At 49.5% G+C, this 18,997-nt stretch overlaps 1 protein-coding gene across 5 annotated transcripts in view; it reads right to left on the reverse strand.

Moving 5' to 3' along the window:
• VPS13A (vacuolar protein sorting 13 homolog A) overlaps positions 1 to 18,997 on the reverse strand; it is a 2,994,934-nt gene that overhangs the window by 2,392,717 nt on the left and 583,220 nt on the right. For all 5 annotated transcript variants that reach the window (XR_011280366.1, XR_011280367.1, XM_069625905.1 and 2 more), the window contains exons 16-17: positions 12,639 to 12,733; positions 12,025 to 12,167 (exon numbers count right to left, since the gene is read on the reverse strand). Coding sequence is in view for 3 of the 5 variants with exons in the window: in XM_069625905.1 (XP_069482006.1) it covers positions 12,025 to 12,167; positions 12,639 to 12,733 (238 nt within the window). In the remaining 2 variants the exon portion in view is untranslated. The remainder of the gene's footprint in view (positions 1 to 12,024; positions 12,168 to 12,638; positions 12,734 to 18,997) is intronic.

Raw genomic sequence — 18,997 nt, forward strand, 5'->3', positions numbered from 1 at the left:
CAGACATCACAAAGCGCCAACTGGCTCATTTTTTGGCGCAGCCGCTTTGCCGGGCCTCTCGGTCCTTGATGATTTCCCATGCTTCGATCCACAGCAGGGACCCAAGCCATGTTCAGATTGCCCCCTAAAATGATTTCCCCCTTCACAAAGGCCTCCAGCTTCTCTAATACTTCTCTCAGAAATCCATCTTGCCCCGTATTCGGAGCATACACCCGAGGCTAAAGCGAATGCCCTCCCCTCCATCGTAACATTAACAAACACAAAGCGTCCCATTTTGTCCGCCTGGGTATTAAGTAAGTGGATATGTACCCTATCATGAAATGCTATTACGACCCCAGCCTTCTTGTCAACCGCATTGGCTTGCACTATCCGCTTGTACCCCCGTATACGCAGCCTTGTTTTGTCCTGTAGTCTAATGTGTGTTTCCTGCAGGATGTCCCCCCTGTCCCTTCTTATGAAGTCTTCCACCTTTTTCCTCTTGACCAGGGCATTGAGATCTCGGACATTAAATGTCGATATTTTCAGCTTCCCCATTGTAATTGACCTTTACCCTTGCGTGTGCACCAATTGGATCTCCGCAGACCCCCCGGCCACCACCCTCCAGCCTCCCTACTCCCGTGCCCCTCTTCCCCCACCCCAACATCCACCAAACCCCCAACAACTGTCCCGAGGAGGGCCCAGGGACCTATGAACGCTAGGACGCCCGTCCTTTGCACCTGTCCCTCAGTAAACTCGGGAAAGCATTCCTCGGGGAATCCTAAACCCTGCATCACCTTACCAACTCCCTTGAAAAAGATCACAGAAATCCCTCACCGGGCCGCACCCTTATGACTAATGTTGCGCGAGAGCCCCCTGTTTCCTGGGATGACTTCATTCCCTTATTTCCAACACCTGCCACCCCAAATTATACCAGCTGCTAGTCTTTCACAACGGTCTCCCTTCCCTGACTACTTCTTTCTGCGCTGAACCTCCTTCCATTCCCATACCTTTTTACTGAGAGAGCGCCTGAGCTGCTGGCGCCTGTCGCCTCCATCATCTTATCGCACACCCAACACCTGTAGCCCCTCTTCGCAAGTTGACACTCTTCTTGGCTTTCCTTCCCAGGAGAACAACAGACCAAATGGGAAGGTCCATTTATACCTGATCTTCCTATTCACCAGCTCCCTGATCACCGGAGCCATCGCCCTCCTCTTCTGAAGGGTCACCTGCGCCAGATCCTGGTATAATTGTATTTCCACCCCATTCCTTTTTACATGGTCCATTCTCCTGGCTTTCCTCAGGATCTCCTCCTCCTGCGTATATGAGGACATCGCCACCAAAACGTCTCTGGGGAGTTCTCCCGGCCCACCCAACCTCCTGGGCCCCACACGGTGGACCCTATCAATCTTGACCGATTCCGCATCTTCCTCTGCCAATAGGTCTTGGAACACTTCTTGCACCGCTCTCTTCAGGTTTTTCTCCTCCACCGTCTCCAAGATATTCTTAATACGTATATTTGCTCTCCGGGAGCGATTTCCAAGTCCTCGCATTGCAACTCTAGGTAATGCGTCAGGCGAACCAGCTGCTCCTGTGTTTCTGCATATTGCTGAGTTTCTTCCTCCAAATTTTGTACTACCTTTTCCAAGGTGTCTGTATGTTCAAGCTTTGCAACATCCTGTCAAATGTCCTGGACCACCTGTTTCATGTCCTCTCTCATGCTTGCGAACTACTCCTGCACCGTGGACATAAACATATCGTGAAGGTCTTTGAACCACACCTGAATGTCGTCCTTCGAAATCTGAAGTCCCTGCACTGGGGTTTGATTCAGAGTCTCCGGAGCACCTGCATGGGCTTTCCCTCAGTGGTCGCCCACCACTTTGCCCGCCCACATCTGGACTAGGTGCACGTCTTGCTTATTGGAGGTGGAGTGTGCCCCGGAAAGGGCCCCTTTTCCTTTGCTCTTGGACATCCGGGCCCCACCCTTGGAGGCCTTCGCCTTCTTTGTGACTTCCAAGTCCCTCACCAACCAGGGCGCACCGTTCTCTGGGGGCGCCTCTGCACGAGGCGAACCCCGGCCTCTCTCCAGACCAGCGTGCGGAAATGGATCCGGCTCTCCCCCCTGCTCTGGCTTCACCTTGTGAAGTCTGCAGCACTACCTCTATCCAACACAGTTCACTCCTTTGCATGTAAATCTGATGAAAGCATAGGAGAGTCTGATGCCCCCTGGTTATGGCTTATTTCTATGGGGCTCCGCAGTGATCTACCCCCTCCAGCAGAAGTCTGTCTGACCGCTCAAAACGCCCACTTTCTTCCAGCTTAAGCTTTTAAAGATGAACCCTCTGCAGGGGGCACCGCCTCCGCCGCCTTCAGGGCCCGCTCCATGACACCCTCCAGGGTGGCGAAGGGGAATGGGTTTCAACCCCTCCCCCACCGGGTCTCCCGGCGACCGTTATCACTCCGGGCCCCCACAGCCGTGAGCACCTCCACTCCTGCTCGAATTTTACAAGCACAGTGCAAATGACTCTCCCCCGCTGCTCAGCTTGCCAGGATACGGGGTCTCCTCCCGGGATGGCTCCCACCTATGGGTGCCGCTCAGGCGCTCCTCCACTGCAGTGTAGCCAGGGGGGGATCCCACTCACCACATCCCACGGGGGTTCGCAGGCTCCCGGTCCTTCTTTCGTATGTGTAATAGTAGCCTCCAACAGCTCCTATGGCTCCCCTACGGCCGCCTCTTCTTGGCTGCGTCAGCCGCTCTCAGGCAGCCCCAGACGCCGCTGTCTTCGCAGGGGAAGGGGGACCGGCCCAGCGCCTCCCGGCTGTCTCCGCTGGACCCTCCCAGCCGGTCCACCAATATCTTTAGGGCTCGCGCCACGCCGGGATCTCCGCTCCTCCCAGAGGCGCCGTCAGACACGGACCGTCCCGCCGGCGCAGCCCCTCCTCCTCCTCCTCCCGCTTTGTGCCGATCCAGCGGCTCCTCCAGGGAAACTTTGGGTGGGCAGGTCGCATTTAAACGCGCTTTAGTGCTTTTATGGTGCGGCCCGGCGGGAGCAACCCCTACGTGCGACTCCACACCACGGCTGCCATCTTGGGAGTCACCATCAAAGGTTTTGGGACACTTTCGCTGAGACCTGAAGATCAGAGGCGCATCCCTGAAAGAGAGATCATGGACAACTAAGGAGCCACTGTAGTGACTTCATGCGTAGGGGGCCTCTGGCACTACAAGAATGCAGGAGGCCACAAGACCCAGCAAGCGCAGAAAAGCTTGGGTGAGAACTTTTTCCATTGATTGGAATACACACACCATCTTTTAGCTGTTTGCAACTTGTTCCTTGGGCGGAAGGCCCCGCCCAGGCGAGTGTTCAAGACTGCCCCGAAGCACCAGAGGGACAGGGATAGGGAAACATGATTCTTCCTTAAGTTTAGGGAGAAGCCCAAGCTGTGCAATAGGCTACACATCTGGTACAAATGTGTAGAGGCCTGGTCTGGAGAGCGAGCTCTGACAAGCCATTTGTCCAGATAGCAAAAGACATGGATTCCCTTCCGAGGAGAGCCGCTGCCTCTGCCAGAGGTAGCGGCACTTCCCCATTGTGAATCTCGGGTACTTGCTGTGTGTAACAATGAAGACCTCCAGTACTACAGGTAGGTTCTTAGTCTCTATTGTCCTTGTCCTGTACTCCTCCACAAGACACAGGGATGGTAGGGGACACAAGATCACAAGGGAATCACCAGACTCACCCCCACACCCATCTTCTCAGCTCACAGCTTTCTCTCTCTGACCAACCGTCACCCAGAAGAACTCTTGCACCCAAACATTCCACTAGCAGATGACCTCACACACACACACACACACACACACACACACACACACACACACTGCTAATCTGTAGCCAGATTACTACACTTCTCCTCCCCTAGGAAACACATAAACCAGATTACTACACCTCCCCCTCCCTAGATAAACACAAAAGAATGACCAAGGTAACGTGACCAGCACCAAACCTCAAACATCCAACACGACACAGTACCAGAAATTCCGCCACACAGCGGCCCCCTATGTACAGAACCCCTGGCAACTTCAATTAACAGGACCCACACAAAAGGAAACCATTCACAGGACAAACCGGACCAAATAGAAAATGCCAACGGCACACTAACTGCACAACACAACCCATCAAATCCCACGGTTCACCCCTCAAGGCCTAAAAACAAACAGTGCACTTACGCCTGTCCTGAGCTGCCCATCAGGACCTACGGCTGCCACCCCTAGCCACACTATTGTTAGCTAACACTAACACAGCTACCTAACAAACTTACCATCCTACGCACTTAACACCTTCCACTCCGGACTGCCACCCCGGAGCATCAGAGCTGCCCCTCTGAGCACAAACCAACCGCCCCCTAAGGGAGCAACAACATGCCCAACAGCAACCGAGGGACCCACGCAGCACAACCCTGACCGCAGTATAAAGAAGACCGCATCCCAATACTGCTCCTCTGCCACAAACCGTTGGCCATTTCCTCTTTCTACAATACACCAATTCTGAACACACCAGGAGACAACCTGATTTACCAAACTAGGAATCAGGAGGTAAACTGGCAAGGTTAAAAACCCCAACCCATAGTGACCCACCTCAGCCCTTAGACCAAGCACTGCGGATGACATGAAAATTTAACAAAACTTCGTCATAGCGACCAGACTGAAGTTAAAACAAAACGCTATGAAATACACTGCAGAAAATCAACTGCCCTGAGAACAAGACCCACGCCAAAAGTGACCAACCCTGATGACACATCAGGCACTAATGTCCACAACACCCAGGTCAAAGGTGACCAACCCTGATAGCCTCAGGCCCTAATGACCACAACACGAATGCCAATAGTGACCTACCCTGATTACACATCAGGCACTAATGACCACAATACCACACCAAAACCACCACATGAACTCCAACCACACACTCAGGGATAATGCACAACTGGGACCAAAAACAACATAGCGACCTACCCTGGGACCAACCCAGGCACTATGAAACCACAGATAAACATTTCCCGAGATATACCAAAAAAACAAACACGGGCACTACAACTCAACCCAAGACCATACACACAACGACCGTTACAGCACACATACCAGGCACCAAGAACTCAATGCAGTAAACAAAACATGTAACCACAGGTGCGCCAAACTCCTTGCGTGCACCCATACACTGCACTCACACCCCAACACTGATAACATTAAGCATGCACAAAATGACATTCTGATAACATTGCATAATAAACATGAAAGTTGAATGCAGGCATCATGAAAAACACATGTTCAAAGCTGAAAACATTGCATAATACATGTGAATAAATTGGATGAGGACCCCCAGCACACCCACAGATGCAAACCGGCATGATTTCCTGGGCACCAACAATGTCAAATTTGCATGCAAGTCAGTGTTCCAAATGACGAAAGTCGTATTAATGAATTTTCTTCCATAAATAAGATCAAATCACACTCCTAGGGTTAACATTACCCAGGAACCACGTTCCACCCATCCAGATGAAACAAAGCAATGGCATTGAACAGTTGCATTTGCGATATTAATTAAATTACAAACCCACTCCCCCTCACCTGGGAGTTACAAAGGAAAACCTAAACCCATATATAAAGGGTCTATTTCCCACGAAAGGTCACAACAAATTACACAGAGGGGACTAACAGCCTTCAGTAACACGCCTCTATTCTACTCCGGGACCTAAAATGGGGACACCAACCACCTATCCCTCTAACATGGGCCACAACATATACTGACTCTCTCACACCCACACATACGACCCAAAACACTAACCTGGTAAAATGTCCCCCGAACAAATAACGACCTGTAAGTTCAAGGAAAATCCCTTTGCTCCTAAGCAAATAGAAACTCTTCCACGAGGATCTTTTCCACCGGACTCAGGCTGAAAAACTGCACGACAGCCAGTCCTCCCACGAAGTTTCCTTATAATCATGAGACTTTAAAATAATACACTTCTTCTAATCCACGAGAATGTTTACTCCTGACCCAGGATACGCTGAACAGAGCGTAGCACACCAACAGTCCCGTTCACGTGACAGACCAAGGAGGGCGGTGCTGCCGTGACGTCACCATTCTTCCCTTGGACCGCCGACCTTGCACCATGGAGGCTCTGCACAGCGCTGGACCGCAACTCTCCCATGGAGTACCAGTACGATGGCCGCTCCCCCAGCCGCTTCGACCGCGACCGCCGAAGTCTGTCCCAGCCACTTAATCGGGACTGCAGTAACATCCATAACCAGGTCCGATGGGCCACTCTCCCAGCAGCTTCGACCGGGGCCGCTTAAGGCTGTCCTAGCCACTTACATGGGACTGCCAGCAAAATCCTCCCCTTACACCAGCAGCATGTCTCTGATCATCGTGGAGCGCCACGGAAAGGCACGACTCCCTTCAAGCACCGGCATGCTCTTACCCGGAGCGCCGCGGGTGCTGGTTGAACAGCGCACTCCTGGAGCGGACCAAGTTTTTTTTTTCTTCTGCTGGCGCCGCGCTCATACCCTTCCTGACCGGGAACACGGCAGCGCAGGTTTGCCCTTCGGCGGCAGCACTATGGGTTGCGCAGCCTAGCAAGCCTGCTCTCAGTCCGGGATACTGGCTGCAGCTGCGACAGTGCTCCACTCCTTGTTGATGGGGGAGCACCAGCACGTATGCTCAACCCACTAGGGACTAGACTGCCATCTTCATACAGCACTTCCCAGAACCGCCCTGAACGCCGGATCGGGCTGGGAGAAAGCCAAAGTCCAAAGCATCAACAGCCACCAGGGTGTCCCTCTATGAACCTGAGGGACCACGAACTGCACACGGAGGCCAATTGAACACTGACTCGCCTGGGTGTGGGGGGACATTGCGGCAGCGGTGTTCCAGGAGTGCTGCACCCCCCCAACAGCGCCATCAGAAGGCCAATCCACCTACCATCCCATCCTCGTCGCCAGTGTAACAATGAAGACCTCCAGTACTTCAGGTAGGTTCTTAGTCTCTTTATTGTCCTTGTCCTGTACTCCTCCACAAGACACGGGGATGGTAGGTGACACAAGATCACAAGGGAAACACCGGGCTCACCCCCACATCCATCTTCTCAGCTCACAGCTTTCTCTCTCTGACCAACCGTCACCCAGCAGAACACTTCCACCCAAACATTCCACTAGCAGATGATCTCACACACACTGCTAATCTGTGGCCAGATTACTACACTGTGCCTCCCGAGAATGGGACCATGAAGTAGGTATCCTGGAGATCCAGGAAGACCAGCCAATCCTGCAGGTGTAGGGCCTGAGGAATCTGGGCTAGGATTACCATCTTGAACTTGTCCTTGCCCAAGTACAGGTGGTTCAAGAGCCTCAGATTTAAAATGGGACGCAGGCTCCCGTCCATCTTTGCAACCTGAAAATAAGTGGAAGATGAGCCCTTTTCTCACTCCGAGCAGGGTACCCGATCCATTGTCTGAAGCTGACGAACCTCCTCCAGCAGGAGGGGGTCTGGAGGCAAGTACTGGCAGTCCGATGGTTGGTCTGTAGGGCAAAGAGCAAAAGGGAGATGGTATCCCTGGCAAATGACATGTAAGACCCAGGCATCGGAAGTGACAAGTATCCAATCCTTGCTGGCCAGTAAGGGTCACAGGTGGGAGTTGTTGGGCTGCCAGGCCCAGCAATTTTGCAGTCGCCTTATAAGCCTGGAATTTATGGAGGAATTCGTCGGCCATCATACCAAACAGACTGTTGACATCAAACGGCATGTCCCAAAGTTTTGCCTGGATATCTGGGGCAAAACCTGACATTCTCAGCCACAAGCACTGTTCCGGGGGCCATCATTGTTGTCACACAGTCAGCCGTATCCAGGCCTGAATGGAGGATCTGGTGGGTGGACTATTTTCCATCCTTCGCCAGGGCCTTAAAACAATCCCTCTTGTCACCTGTAGGGATGTGCTCCGCTGCCTATGAAATAATGGACCAAAGTCACAGAAGGTATTGTTACAGCTCAGGCCACGTCTGCCTGAGACAACAACATTTCTTCCTCAAGCATCTTGTCTCATGCTCCCCCAATCCGGGGGCAAAGAGGGAAAATGCATTGTCTTAATGTTTGTCGTGACAGCCTGGACAACTAAGATTTTAGGAGATGCGTGGGTAAACATGAACAGCAGGTCAGAAGGTGCTGCTCTGTGCTTTTGGCTAGGTCACAGGCTACAGTTGGGATTGAGACCGGCACTGACCTTGTACTGCTTGCTTGAATGGCAGTAGGGGTTCCTTCTTTCTGTCCTCACCAAAAATATCTGTCACCTCATACTGAACCTTGGGCCGAGAGTTGGCTGATAACCTCAAGATATCAACCATATTGGCTATCAGACCCGTGAAAAGCTGCCAGATGCTTACCCGGAGTAGGAGCAGGGAGCATGTTGAGGTGTCCAGAGCACTTTAATTCGGTAAATCAGTAGCAAGATCCACCAAGTCACCTTCCTCCCCATAAGTAAACCTCTGGGAATGTCCCATCTTCCCTGGGTTGTAGGGCGTTCCAGTCTAAAAGGAGTGAGATCTGTGAAAAGTCAGACATGGGTGGCGGACACATCGGTGAAGTTTGATCACAAGATGCCATTTATTAAAGAAAAGGTGTGATAAACGCCTATATTTTCCTAACCTAACAAGGATGTTCCTGTCTGTCAAACTAATACTAAAGGAAAATGACCTAGTGTACAAACTGTCTGTCCTCCACACCAATACATACAACAAAATCATACAGGGATTATTTGGCAACTTCAACATACATGCAAATATAAATAAAACAAGAATTTTTAGGATCAGGGTTGAATCCCCTTCCCCTAGATCAATTCAGAATAGGTTAAACCCAAGTTCAATTTCAGAAGTTATTTTCCCTGGCCAAGTTCCATTGCAGGAGGAATATACAGTTCATTGTATTCAAAACGCCCTCTTATGACAATTGTTACGGTTTACACTTGGCAAATGAAAGTCCCTTTCTTCATATATCAAACTGAAAAGACAATGACAAACGGATTTCTTTCTCAGGAGATCAAATCAGTTTTCACTACTTTACATTTCTACTTCATAAACACCACCTCCACCGTAATCAGGATAAATCATTCAAAAAGTTCTATTTTAGTCAGGATGGTTATGAAACAGTTAATCAAAAGACTTGTGGAATTTCAATTATTTTCCACCTTCTACTTCAACCACAACCTTCTACCCCAGTTACAGTACTTCAACTTCTTTTTGTCCACTTGCCTGCCAGGACTAACCACTAATTGTCCCTTTCCTGGTATACTCTCCTGCCAGGATAAAGCTCCTACTACTACTCGTACCTTGTGCTAAGGCTTGTTCACAAAAAAATCCTTAATGGGGAAAGTTAAACCAACACCATCTTGTGGTATAAGTCTTTCATACACAAAATAACGATTTTTACAATTGTTTGCCATTGGCAATGCTGATTGTAATTTTCTCCCACTTGATCCTTTCTACAAGGATCCCTTTTGCCCAGCTGTCTCCAACTTCTTTCCACTCAACCTACTGGCTGTTGACAATGGGATTTACAACTTCTATGTTTGCCACATTCAATCTGCCTTGATATCTCTTAGTTTTGGCAATGCAGGAAACAAGGCCCCTTATTTGGATATCCCTCTTTGGGGAAAGTAAATTCCTTTCATTTTATATTTGCCCTTCTTTGGCTTGGGCAATGCTGGTTATATATTGGGCCATTCCTTTCCCACAAGTCGTATTCACTTTAATTTAGAATTGTCCACTTTTGAGTTGGACAATACAGGTTACAGTCTACTTTTGTTCGCCCTCTCTCTCCTTTAACTCGTACAGTTACTTTGGTTGAATTAAACTGTTCAGTATTCAAAATTAACTTTCTGGTATAGCGGTTGGTTTTGAGAGCCCTGGGGGTTACCTCGATTAGGCCAACTCACCGGCTGATGCCGACATCTCCTTCGGACCTGCTTCCTCTGCTTCACAGCTCGTCAGGTCAGTTCATGCGTTTGACAGTTGCAGTCAGCTTGCAGTGGGCCACGTCGTCTGTCAATGGAGCTCCCTCTGCTCCATGCATGCTCCGGTGCTGTCCGCACACCAGAGTGAGATGTAGGACGCAGAGAGAGCTTCTCTCCTTCAGGACCGCTAGTCTCAGCAACACTTCCCGCTGCAAGTCTTCTGCATCTCTTGGGCACCACCACTTCAGCCCAAGTCTCAACACGGCATCTCACTCTCGATACAGTGGCAAGGCCATCCTCTGCTTCACACTGTTCCCGATGCTCCTGCTGCCCTCTTTCAACCCGCACCTGAAGGAGCTTTAAATATTTAAAGGTCCTGCTTAGGTGTGGGATATTACAACTACTAGACCGCATACTACAGTCTGTTAACTCCGGACTCCTCTTCCTCGTCCCAGTACCAAGACCTTAATGGGACGGGAAGTCCATAATGTTTTTAGTTGAATTAATATGAAAATCTTCAATATCTTTTAATTCATTTTATTCAAGGGATTGTGACCTATGTTTAATGGAAGTTTTTAATGGGATTAAGGTTTCTTTCTTATGTTTATAAACAGAACCCCATGTATAATCAGTACTACTAAAATCAGTAGCATTAACTCCCTGCTTCTGATATGCATCCTTTCCATATGCACAAAGAAGGCTTTTAAATTTAGTACCTGCTACGAGTTTGGGAGTGGAGGTCTTACAGTGACAATATCCTATTCAATATTCAGGCATTCGCAAACCTTAACTCTCAGAAAAAGAGTACCACGTCTCTCCTGTCGAAGTAAGCACATTCCCTCCAATGTGATCCTTCCCCCTGATACCAGCACCAGTGTTAGGATCAGGTACTTTCTTCCTTTCCCTGGCCACATGAGGGGAGACTTTAGGCTGGGAGTCACAGATGACACAGCAGGACTCATCGCAGATCCCCTGCCTCATCATAAATGTATTCCATCTGAGATATGAATGCACCCCTAGTGAGCAAGGCATACTCCTGCAGAACTCCGGCATCTGTCAGCGACATGGAGGGAAGTGTCCAGGTTGGAAGACCGACATCAGAAAATGGAGTGGTGTGATCTCCAGATGGGTTGTCTGTTTTCAAAGTTGCTGAGCCCAGTTGAAGGATTTTGCGGTGTCTCTGCCACCACATCTGAGTGTGGTGGACTCTGACAGCTCTGGTAGGCAGAGGCCAAAGCCGTTGGCATTGTACCTGAAGCCACCAGGGCATTGCAAAGAGGTTGAGCTCCTTAAGCCGCAAGGCCTCCCATTCCTCTCCAGTAGAGGATTGAGTGCGGCAAAGTACCTGAGGGGCCGGACCTTTTGAGGAGTCTCTGCAGCAGTGGAAGAATTGCGTTTAGAAGATCCGCTGGTTGGATAAGACCTCTTGCAATGCTTTTGCTTGTCCTTATGGACAGGGGACCATTCTTCGGTGTGACATTCAGCACTGGCCAATCTTGAAGGAGTCAGTTTGTCCCCTTTTTTCTTTGCGGAGGGGGGTGAACAGTTTTGCTTCCCGTTCAGGAAGCGCCATATGCATCGACTGATGCAACCCGCAATCCTGTGTGTCGTGCCCCTCACTGAGGCAATAAAGACAGATCCTGTGGGGATCCAACAGCCATCTGGTGTCTGCAGCCGATGCAGGGCTTAAAACCTAACAACTTCAATGGATTCAAACCAATGTCGAAAAACAAGAAGCTGGAAAACCTTGACAAATGTGTGATGTTCCTTACGTGAGCAGAGTGCGCTGAAAAAAGGAACTAAGGTCACAGGACGCGGAGACTCAACATATATATTGGCCCTGACATATCTGAAGCGGGGCGCATAGAGGCGTTCGGAGGAGCTGATGCAGAGTGTGCAGTGCCACCTGGTGGAGGGAAAAAATTCTGTAAGGAACCCATTAGAAGATACCAAATCAGTAAATTGGTCAGTGAAAATGTATTCTAAATGTAAGGTGTATCAATGCTAGAAGCACGTAAAAGTAGTATCATGTGAAGCACAAACAATCCTACTTACTTCACTGCTTGGCCTCCTGGCCGCTGTGTTATTGTTGTGCTTAAATCAATGATTGAACAGTTTATCAACTTGGGTGAATCTTTGCTTTCACTGAGTGATATGGACATGCTCCATAGTTGCACAGCTAGTTTCACAGCTTCATACTGTCAAGAAAAACAATGAATGACATTATGAAGGGAATTCTATAAGTAAATGTCGGCAGAACAGCAAATCATCAGAAATTAAATGGCACTGAATATAACCAGTATGTGCAGTATATTGAATTCACTGATTAGTAAACAGGAAAGATACAACCTAAATAATGTTAAAGGGATATATTAAAACTGCAAACCGGCACAGCAAGCAAGACATTCAGAATGGATGCTGACCAGTCAATAACTGATACCTATGAATGTCTTTCAGAGACAGTACCCTCCCAATGTACTGCCTGCTAGTGTTGTGACAGGAATGTTCTGAGAGGAAGGTTCACAGCACTAAATATATACTTGGTTGTCCCTGCAGCTAGATGGTACCCCCTCCTGGTCTACAAGTCAAGAGAGTTCATAGTTCTGTCTATGGTTTTAGTTCCACAAAAATATATAATTTTGTAATTGTACTAGAAGCACATTACTCACTGATTTTGGCAACGTTGGATCAACAGCTGTTGAACTATATCCAATTGCTGCATAGAGTTTGTTCTTTTCTTCAGGAGTCATCATCTGCTCAAGACCTGCCAAATTAAGCATTTATTTTATTATGAGAAAACCAGCATTACTACGAAACCATTTTTGCTAAAATGTAACTGATTGGTATTGCCGATAAGTAATGGGAGTGCCTAATTCTAGTTCATCATTTTGAAAAAAAATAAAACATTTTAGCAACAGAAAATTACTGTGACGAAGTCCACTGCCTGACCTTGCTGGTGGATGCAGTAGGTCGACAATGGGGCCCGGTGCTGCCGCAATCCAAATGATGCTGGTCCCAGAGGCGGCACAGGGATCCCCTGGCTACTCTTACCATGTCACATTGCCAACCTGGATGCTAATGGCCCTTTAAGGGAATCAGGTAGCAGATATCCTGCATAGTCAGCAGTGCCTGCACACGGATGCAAAAATCAGATATGAAAGGTACAGAGAAAAATCAGAACCTGAACTTGGATGAGAAATCGATGCTGTTCGCCAGTCATTTCACAAGGCCTCCACTCTCATACAGATGAGACCAGATATGCAAATGGTGTCCAGACCTGGAGCGGGGACGGGGTATGACAACCAGAGAAGACCAAACACAAGGGGAGGGACTAGCCAAAGCAAAGTCCCACATCAGAACTGGAAGCCGTCCCTAGAGGCTTGGCCCATCAACCAATCCCTACCCAAGCTGCCTAAAGTGACACCTGGGTTCACGTATATGAGAGAGGCTTGAAGCCAGGGTCAAGGCGCTATAAAAAGAAGGGCCTGTGGTAGAAGGCTGTAGGAGTGAGGAGTGTGTGGTCATTTGATGGGGAAGGAGCAGGAGCGAGGAGGCCAGAGATAAGATCCAGGAGACTGGTTCAGTACGAAACTCGGCACTGGGCAAAGGAGGCAATACGCTGGGGAGAGACACAGGAGTCTGGGGCAAATAAAACCTAGGATTTGGGGTACAGAGATCCAAGAACCTAGGTAGAGAAAGATCCTCAAGAGGGGGGAAGTAACATCCAAAGGGCTGAAAAATGTACCCCAGGGCCGGGGCCCAGGCTGGGACAAGGAACCCAGAGGGCCGGGACCCAGGCTGGACAAGGAACCCAGAGGGCCGGGGCCCAGGCTGGGACAAGGAACCCAGAGGGCCGGGGCCCAGGCTGGGACAAGGAACCCAGAGGGCCGGGCCCAGGCGGGGACAAGGAACCCAGAGGGCTGGGGCTCAGGTGGGGACAAGGACCCCAGAGGGCTGGGGCACAGGTGGGGACAAGGACCCCAGAGGGCCGGGGCACAGGTGGGGACAAGGACCCCAGAGGGCCGGGGCACAGGTGGGGACAATGACCCCAGAGGGCCGGGGCACAGGTGGGGACAATGACCCCAGAGGGCCTGGGCTCGAGTTGGGCCAAGGCTCCCAGAGAGGGCCTGGGCTGGGATAAAGACCCCAGAGAGGACCCAGGTTGGGACAAGGACTCCAGGAGGCTGGGAAATGGACCTCAGAGGGCAGGGCAGGGCAGGAAAGAGCTAGTGTGTTGGGAAGAGATCCAAGTGGCTGGGTAGGGGGGGGGACCCAGAAGGCAGGGGTAAGGAGAAGCTAGGTGACTGGAGGAGAAACCCAGAGAATGGAGGGAAAATAGACCCCGGTGGCTGGGGAAGGAAAGACCCTTAAGAATGCAAGTGAAAAGACCAGAGATCTGGGAAAAGGGCCCGGTGAGCTGGGGTGAGCAACGCAGAAGGTTGGGAAGAGAGACTGGGACAGCTGGGGAGAGAACATCCAAGAAAACGCAGAAGAGAGCGACCTAGAGGGCTGGGAGTAGAGAGAGCCGGAAGGTTTTGGAGAAAGGCACCAATAGAGCTGGGAAAGGAAAGTCTCAATAAGGAGAGGAGGAAGAACTGCTTAACGAGGAGCTGGGAAACCGTGGGGAGAGATGGAGTAAGAAGTAGAGTGAGGTAAAGGAAAGAGAAAATGAGTTGGTAAAAGAAATGAGATAGGTGGAGGAGCTGTTAGGCAGAAACCTGTGCAGTTCCCTTGGGGAACACTGCAAAAGATTTAAGACTACAGGTAGAGCAGTAAACCCCTTTGGTAGCAGTCTGTACCACCCAGATTTACCTGGTAGCTGTGGCTGAGCAGTCAGACTTCTCTCAAGAAGAGTTAGGCAGTATGTAAAGTATACACAATATGTACCAAAACACAATAGCACAAGCAAACACTGACCAGAGCTTGGTTTCAAAAGTATATAGTTATTTATTTAAAATACACATAAGTTAAAAACACTCTAGCAAAAATATAGTAAAAGCACTTCAACACAGTTATAATGAAAGTAGATTCAATCCTTTCTCCTATCTAGACAACTCTAAGTAAACACCACTTAATTAAAACAGAGGTGAGTGCTTAACGTTAGATGACACTCTAGTAGTTTCCAAGAAAGGGAGAGAAAAAACAGAAATGGGTTAGACACACCACTCTAAGGTCCAGAGCACTTGCAATAGGCTTAAAGAAGAATAAAGTCACAGGTGAGCAAAAGTCACTAGGCAGGGCCCACTCTTAGAGTAGCCGGAGCGAAAATGTGCCCAAGATCACACTGTTAGTTAGAGATTCAAAGTCTTGCAAAGAGTCAAAAAGAGGTTAGAGTGGCTCAGAAAGTTTAGCCAAAGTGTCCCAGGCACTCCCAGGTTCGAAAGCCGGGGACTAAATCTACCCCGTACAGTCGGTAGCAAGGGAAGCCAGGCAGAACACAGTACCTTAAGCGGAAAGGATCCTCCAGCGGTGGCAGTTGTTCCAGGCAGTGGCAGCAGGGCTCGACGTCGGTCAGGGGAGAAGAAGTTCTCGCTGAAGAGCAGAAGAAGAGGGTCGTTGCACTGCCCGGGAAGAAACCAGCCGCGGAGTCCTCCGGTTAAAGGGTTGGTACCGACTTTCGCGGTATGGGGGTAAAGTGTGGTATTCCGGTTGCCGGGGTGCTTGGCACAGGCAAGGCGGCCACGAGATACCTCAAAGAACGGAAAGAAGGCGAAAACTGGTTGTCCCCACCAGTCAAGGGAAGGAGCCACTCCGTTAAGAGTTCTCCTCGGTCGTCGGGAAAAAGTGGTGAGACGGTTCAGCAGGGCTCCACCGGGTGGTGTCGTCGAAGCAGGTCGGCTCAGCTCTTCCCTCGTCGGATTCTTGGTCCTGTGGCGACTTCTGAAGTCCCAGTCCCCAAAGCCCTGCTTTTATGCAGCAAACCCCCATTCACCCAGCCTAGCTGTCACTCAACCATGCTAAGTGGTGAGCCGGGCGGCTCACCACTTGGGCCAATCAGGACGGAGTGCGACTTGAGTTACCAAGGTAACTCAGTCCAGGGTGCCTAAATCCCCCTCCACCCCTCCTAAGTACCCCAGACAGAGTGGCACCACTTTGGAGGGCTTCTGTGGAGAAGCCCGCCAAAAGTGGAACAAAGGGCTCCACTTTGGGTCAGAGTTACAGAGGCGAACACCAACGCCATTTTAGAATCAAGTTTTGGCAAAAAGTCCCAACCGGAGTTATAAAAATAAATATATAAACCGGCGGTATGTTTAAGGCTACCGTAAATAAATAATTAAATGTGTTAGCCTAAAACAATGGGAAATCCCATAGGGAAATATTCGCGGTCGAATATAAAAAGTAGTTTCCACTGCCACCAGCCAAAACTCGATCAGGGGGGACGGAGACGTGCCCCCTCGACTAACAGACCCTGGGGCAATCGAATTGCCCCAGCCAGTACGTCCACAATATGATGGTTTGTACTGGTTCTGTTCAGGATTCAAGACTAGCAAAGTCTTTGGTGACTTTACATGCCCTGGGAGACAGTAGTCAGTCCCAGGGTATGGAGTCTATGTTGGGGAGTCCCTAGGACACCCCTGGGTCACGGCACAGAGGGTGCTGTGTGACCCACATCACAAAAATACATGAGGCCCTATGGAGTAAGAGACCCCATAGCCCATTCAACACAAGGTTTAACCAAGAAAACACACTTCAACATGTCCAAGAGTGAGGGTAAAAGAGTCTCACTCTTGGCAGGAGAAAAAAATTAAACCCCAGAAATCCAGCAAAGCTGCTGGGGGACTCACTAGGTAGGGAAATTCAGCCTAAACAGAGAATTCTCCCTAACACTCGCCCCCCCCAGACTAAGGGACAGGAGGATTTAATCCACTCCTGGATGAACCTCATACCTCTAGTCGATGATATACATCCTAGAGAGTCCATCAGCATTTTGATGGTGACACCCTGACCTGTGCTCAATGGTGAAATCAAACCCTTGCAGGCAGATTGACCATCTCAATAGTTTTGGATTTTCCCCTTTCATTTGCATTAACCATCTCAAGGGTTGGTGGTCAGTCTGAATAACAAAAGTAGAACCATACAAGTATGGCCTAAACTTCTTCAGTGCCCACACAATAGCAAAGCATTCTCTTTCGATAGTTGCCCACCTTGTCTCAGGATCCTTCAGTTTCCTACTGATGAAGCAAATGGGGTGCTCCCTACCCTTCTCATCCAGTTGGCTTAGAACTGCACCTATACCTACATTGGAAGCATCAGTTTGTACAATGAAAGGTTGGTGGTAGTCAGGAGCTCTCAATACTGGAGCCTGGCAAAGAGCTCTCTTCAGTTTTTCAAAGGCCTGATTGCACTCCTCATTCCATTTTACCTTTTTAGGGAATTTGGGAGAGGAGATTACATTCAGTGGAGAAGCTATGGTCCCATAGTTCTCAATGAAATTCCTGTAATACCCAGTGAGGCCTAGAAAAGCTCTCACTTGGGTTTGAGTAGTTGGTGTTGTCCAATTTTGCACAGCTTCAATCTTGCTGGGCAAAGGCCTTATTTCTCCACCTCCTACCTCATGTCCAAGGTAGACCACTTTACTTTGACCAATCTGGCACTTACTGGCTTTGATTGTCAAATGGGCCTGTTTCAGAGCCTGCAACACATGGCCTAGGTGGTTCACATGTTCTTCCCAGGAGTGGCTGAAGACTGCAATGTCATCCAAGTATGCCATGCAGAAATCTTCCATCCCAGCCAGAACTTGGTTCACCATCCTTTGGAATGTGGCAGGTGCGTTTTTCAGTCCAAAAGGCATGACCTTAAACTGGTACAAGCCAACTGGGGTTGAAAATGCAGTTTTCTCCTTGGCATGGTCTGTCAGGGCTATTTGCCAATAGCCTGACGTCAGGTCAAATGTGCTGAGGTACTTGGCTGCACCAAGTTTATCCACCAACTCATCTGTCCTGGGCAAAGGGTGGGCATCAGTCTTGGTGACTGCATTTAGAGCTCTATAGTCCACACAGAATCTCAAGTCTTTGGATCCTGCCTTTGGTACTAACACAACTGGGCTAGACCATGGACTAGTAGAGGGTTCTATTACCCCGAGATCAAGCATCTTCTTGACCTCTCCTTTGATGTGGGCTCTGATATGTTCTGACATTCTGTATCCTCTGCTTTTGACTGGCAGACAGTCACCAGTGAGTATCTCATGCTGGCCCCAAGGGGTCAAGCCTGGTGACAGTGAGAACAGGGAGGCAAACTGATTTAACATAGATTTGCACTCCTCTTGTTGCTCAGGTGTCAGGTCTGAAGAGAGATTGACTCCTTCAACTTTTTCATCTAAAGGTACACCTCTGAGGAGATCAGGGAGAGATTCACTCTCTTCCTCCTCTGCAGCTGAAGCTAGGAGCAAGGCTCCTACATCAGGTCTGGAGATGTAGGCTTTTAGTCGGTTGGTGTGGAAGACTCTAGGAGCTTCCCTGGGTCTGCCCAGATCCACCAGATAGTTGACCTCTCCAAGTTTTCCCACAACCTTGAAGGGTCCCATCCATTTGTCTTGCAAGGCCCTCTGCCTTGTTGGGAGCATAACTAGAACAAGCTGGTCTTGAGTAAACTCAACCATGTTAGCCTTCTGGTCGTGCCAATGTTTGACCAGGGCTTGACCAGCTTTCAAGTTGTCACTTGCTTCTGCCATCATGTGTGACATTCTCCTCCGGAGACCTATCACATAGTCAGTCACTCTGACTGGCTTGAGGGGAGGAGCACCTTCCAACCCCTCCTTAATCAGGGCCAATGGACCTCTGACTGGATGGCCATAGAGAAGCTCAAAGGGAGAATAACCTACTCCCTCCTGAGGGACTTCTCTATAAGCAAAGAGAAGGCATGGCAGTAGAAGGTCCCACTTTTTCTTAAGGGGTTCTTCCAAAGCACCTATCATGCTCTTCATGGTTCTGTTAAACCTTTCAACCAACCCGTTTGTCTGAGGGTGGTAGGCGGTTGAGAACTTGTAGGTAACTCCACAGGTTTTCCACATGGCCTTCATGTAGTGGGA

Source organism: Ambystoma mexicanum, chromosome 6p (genome assembly GCF_040938575.1).
Source record: "Ambystoma mexicanum isolate Mex_15411 chromosome 6p, UKY_AmexF1_1, whole genome shotgun sequence".
In the NCBI taxonomy this organism is placed as follows: Eukaryota; Metazoa; Chordata; class Amphibia; order Caudata; family Ambystomatidae; genus Ambystoma; species Ambystoma mexicanum.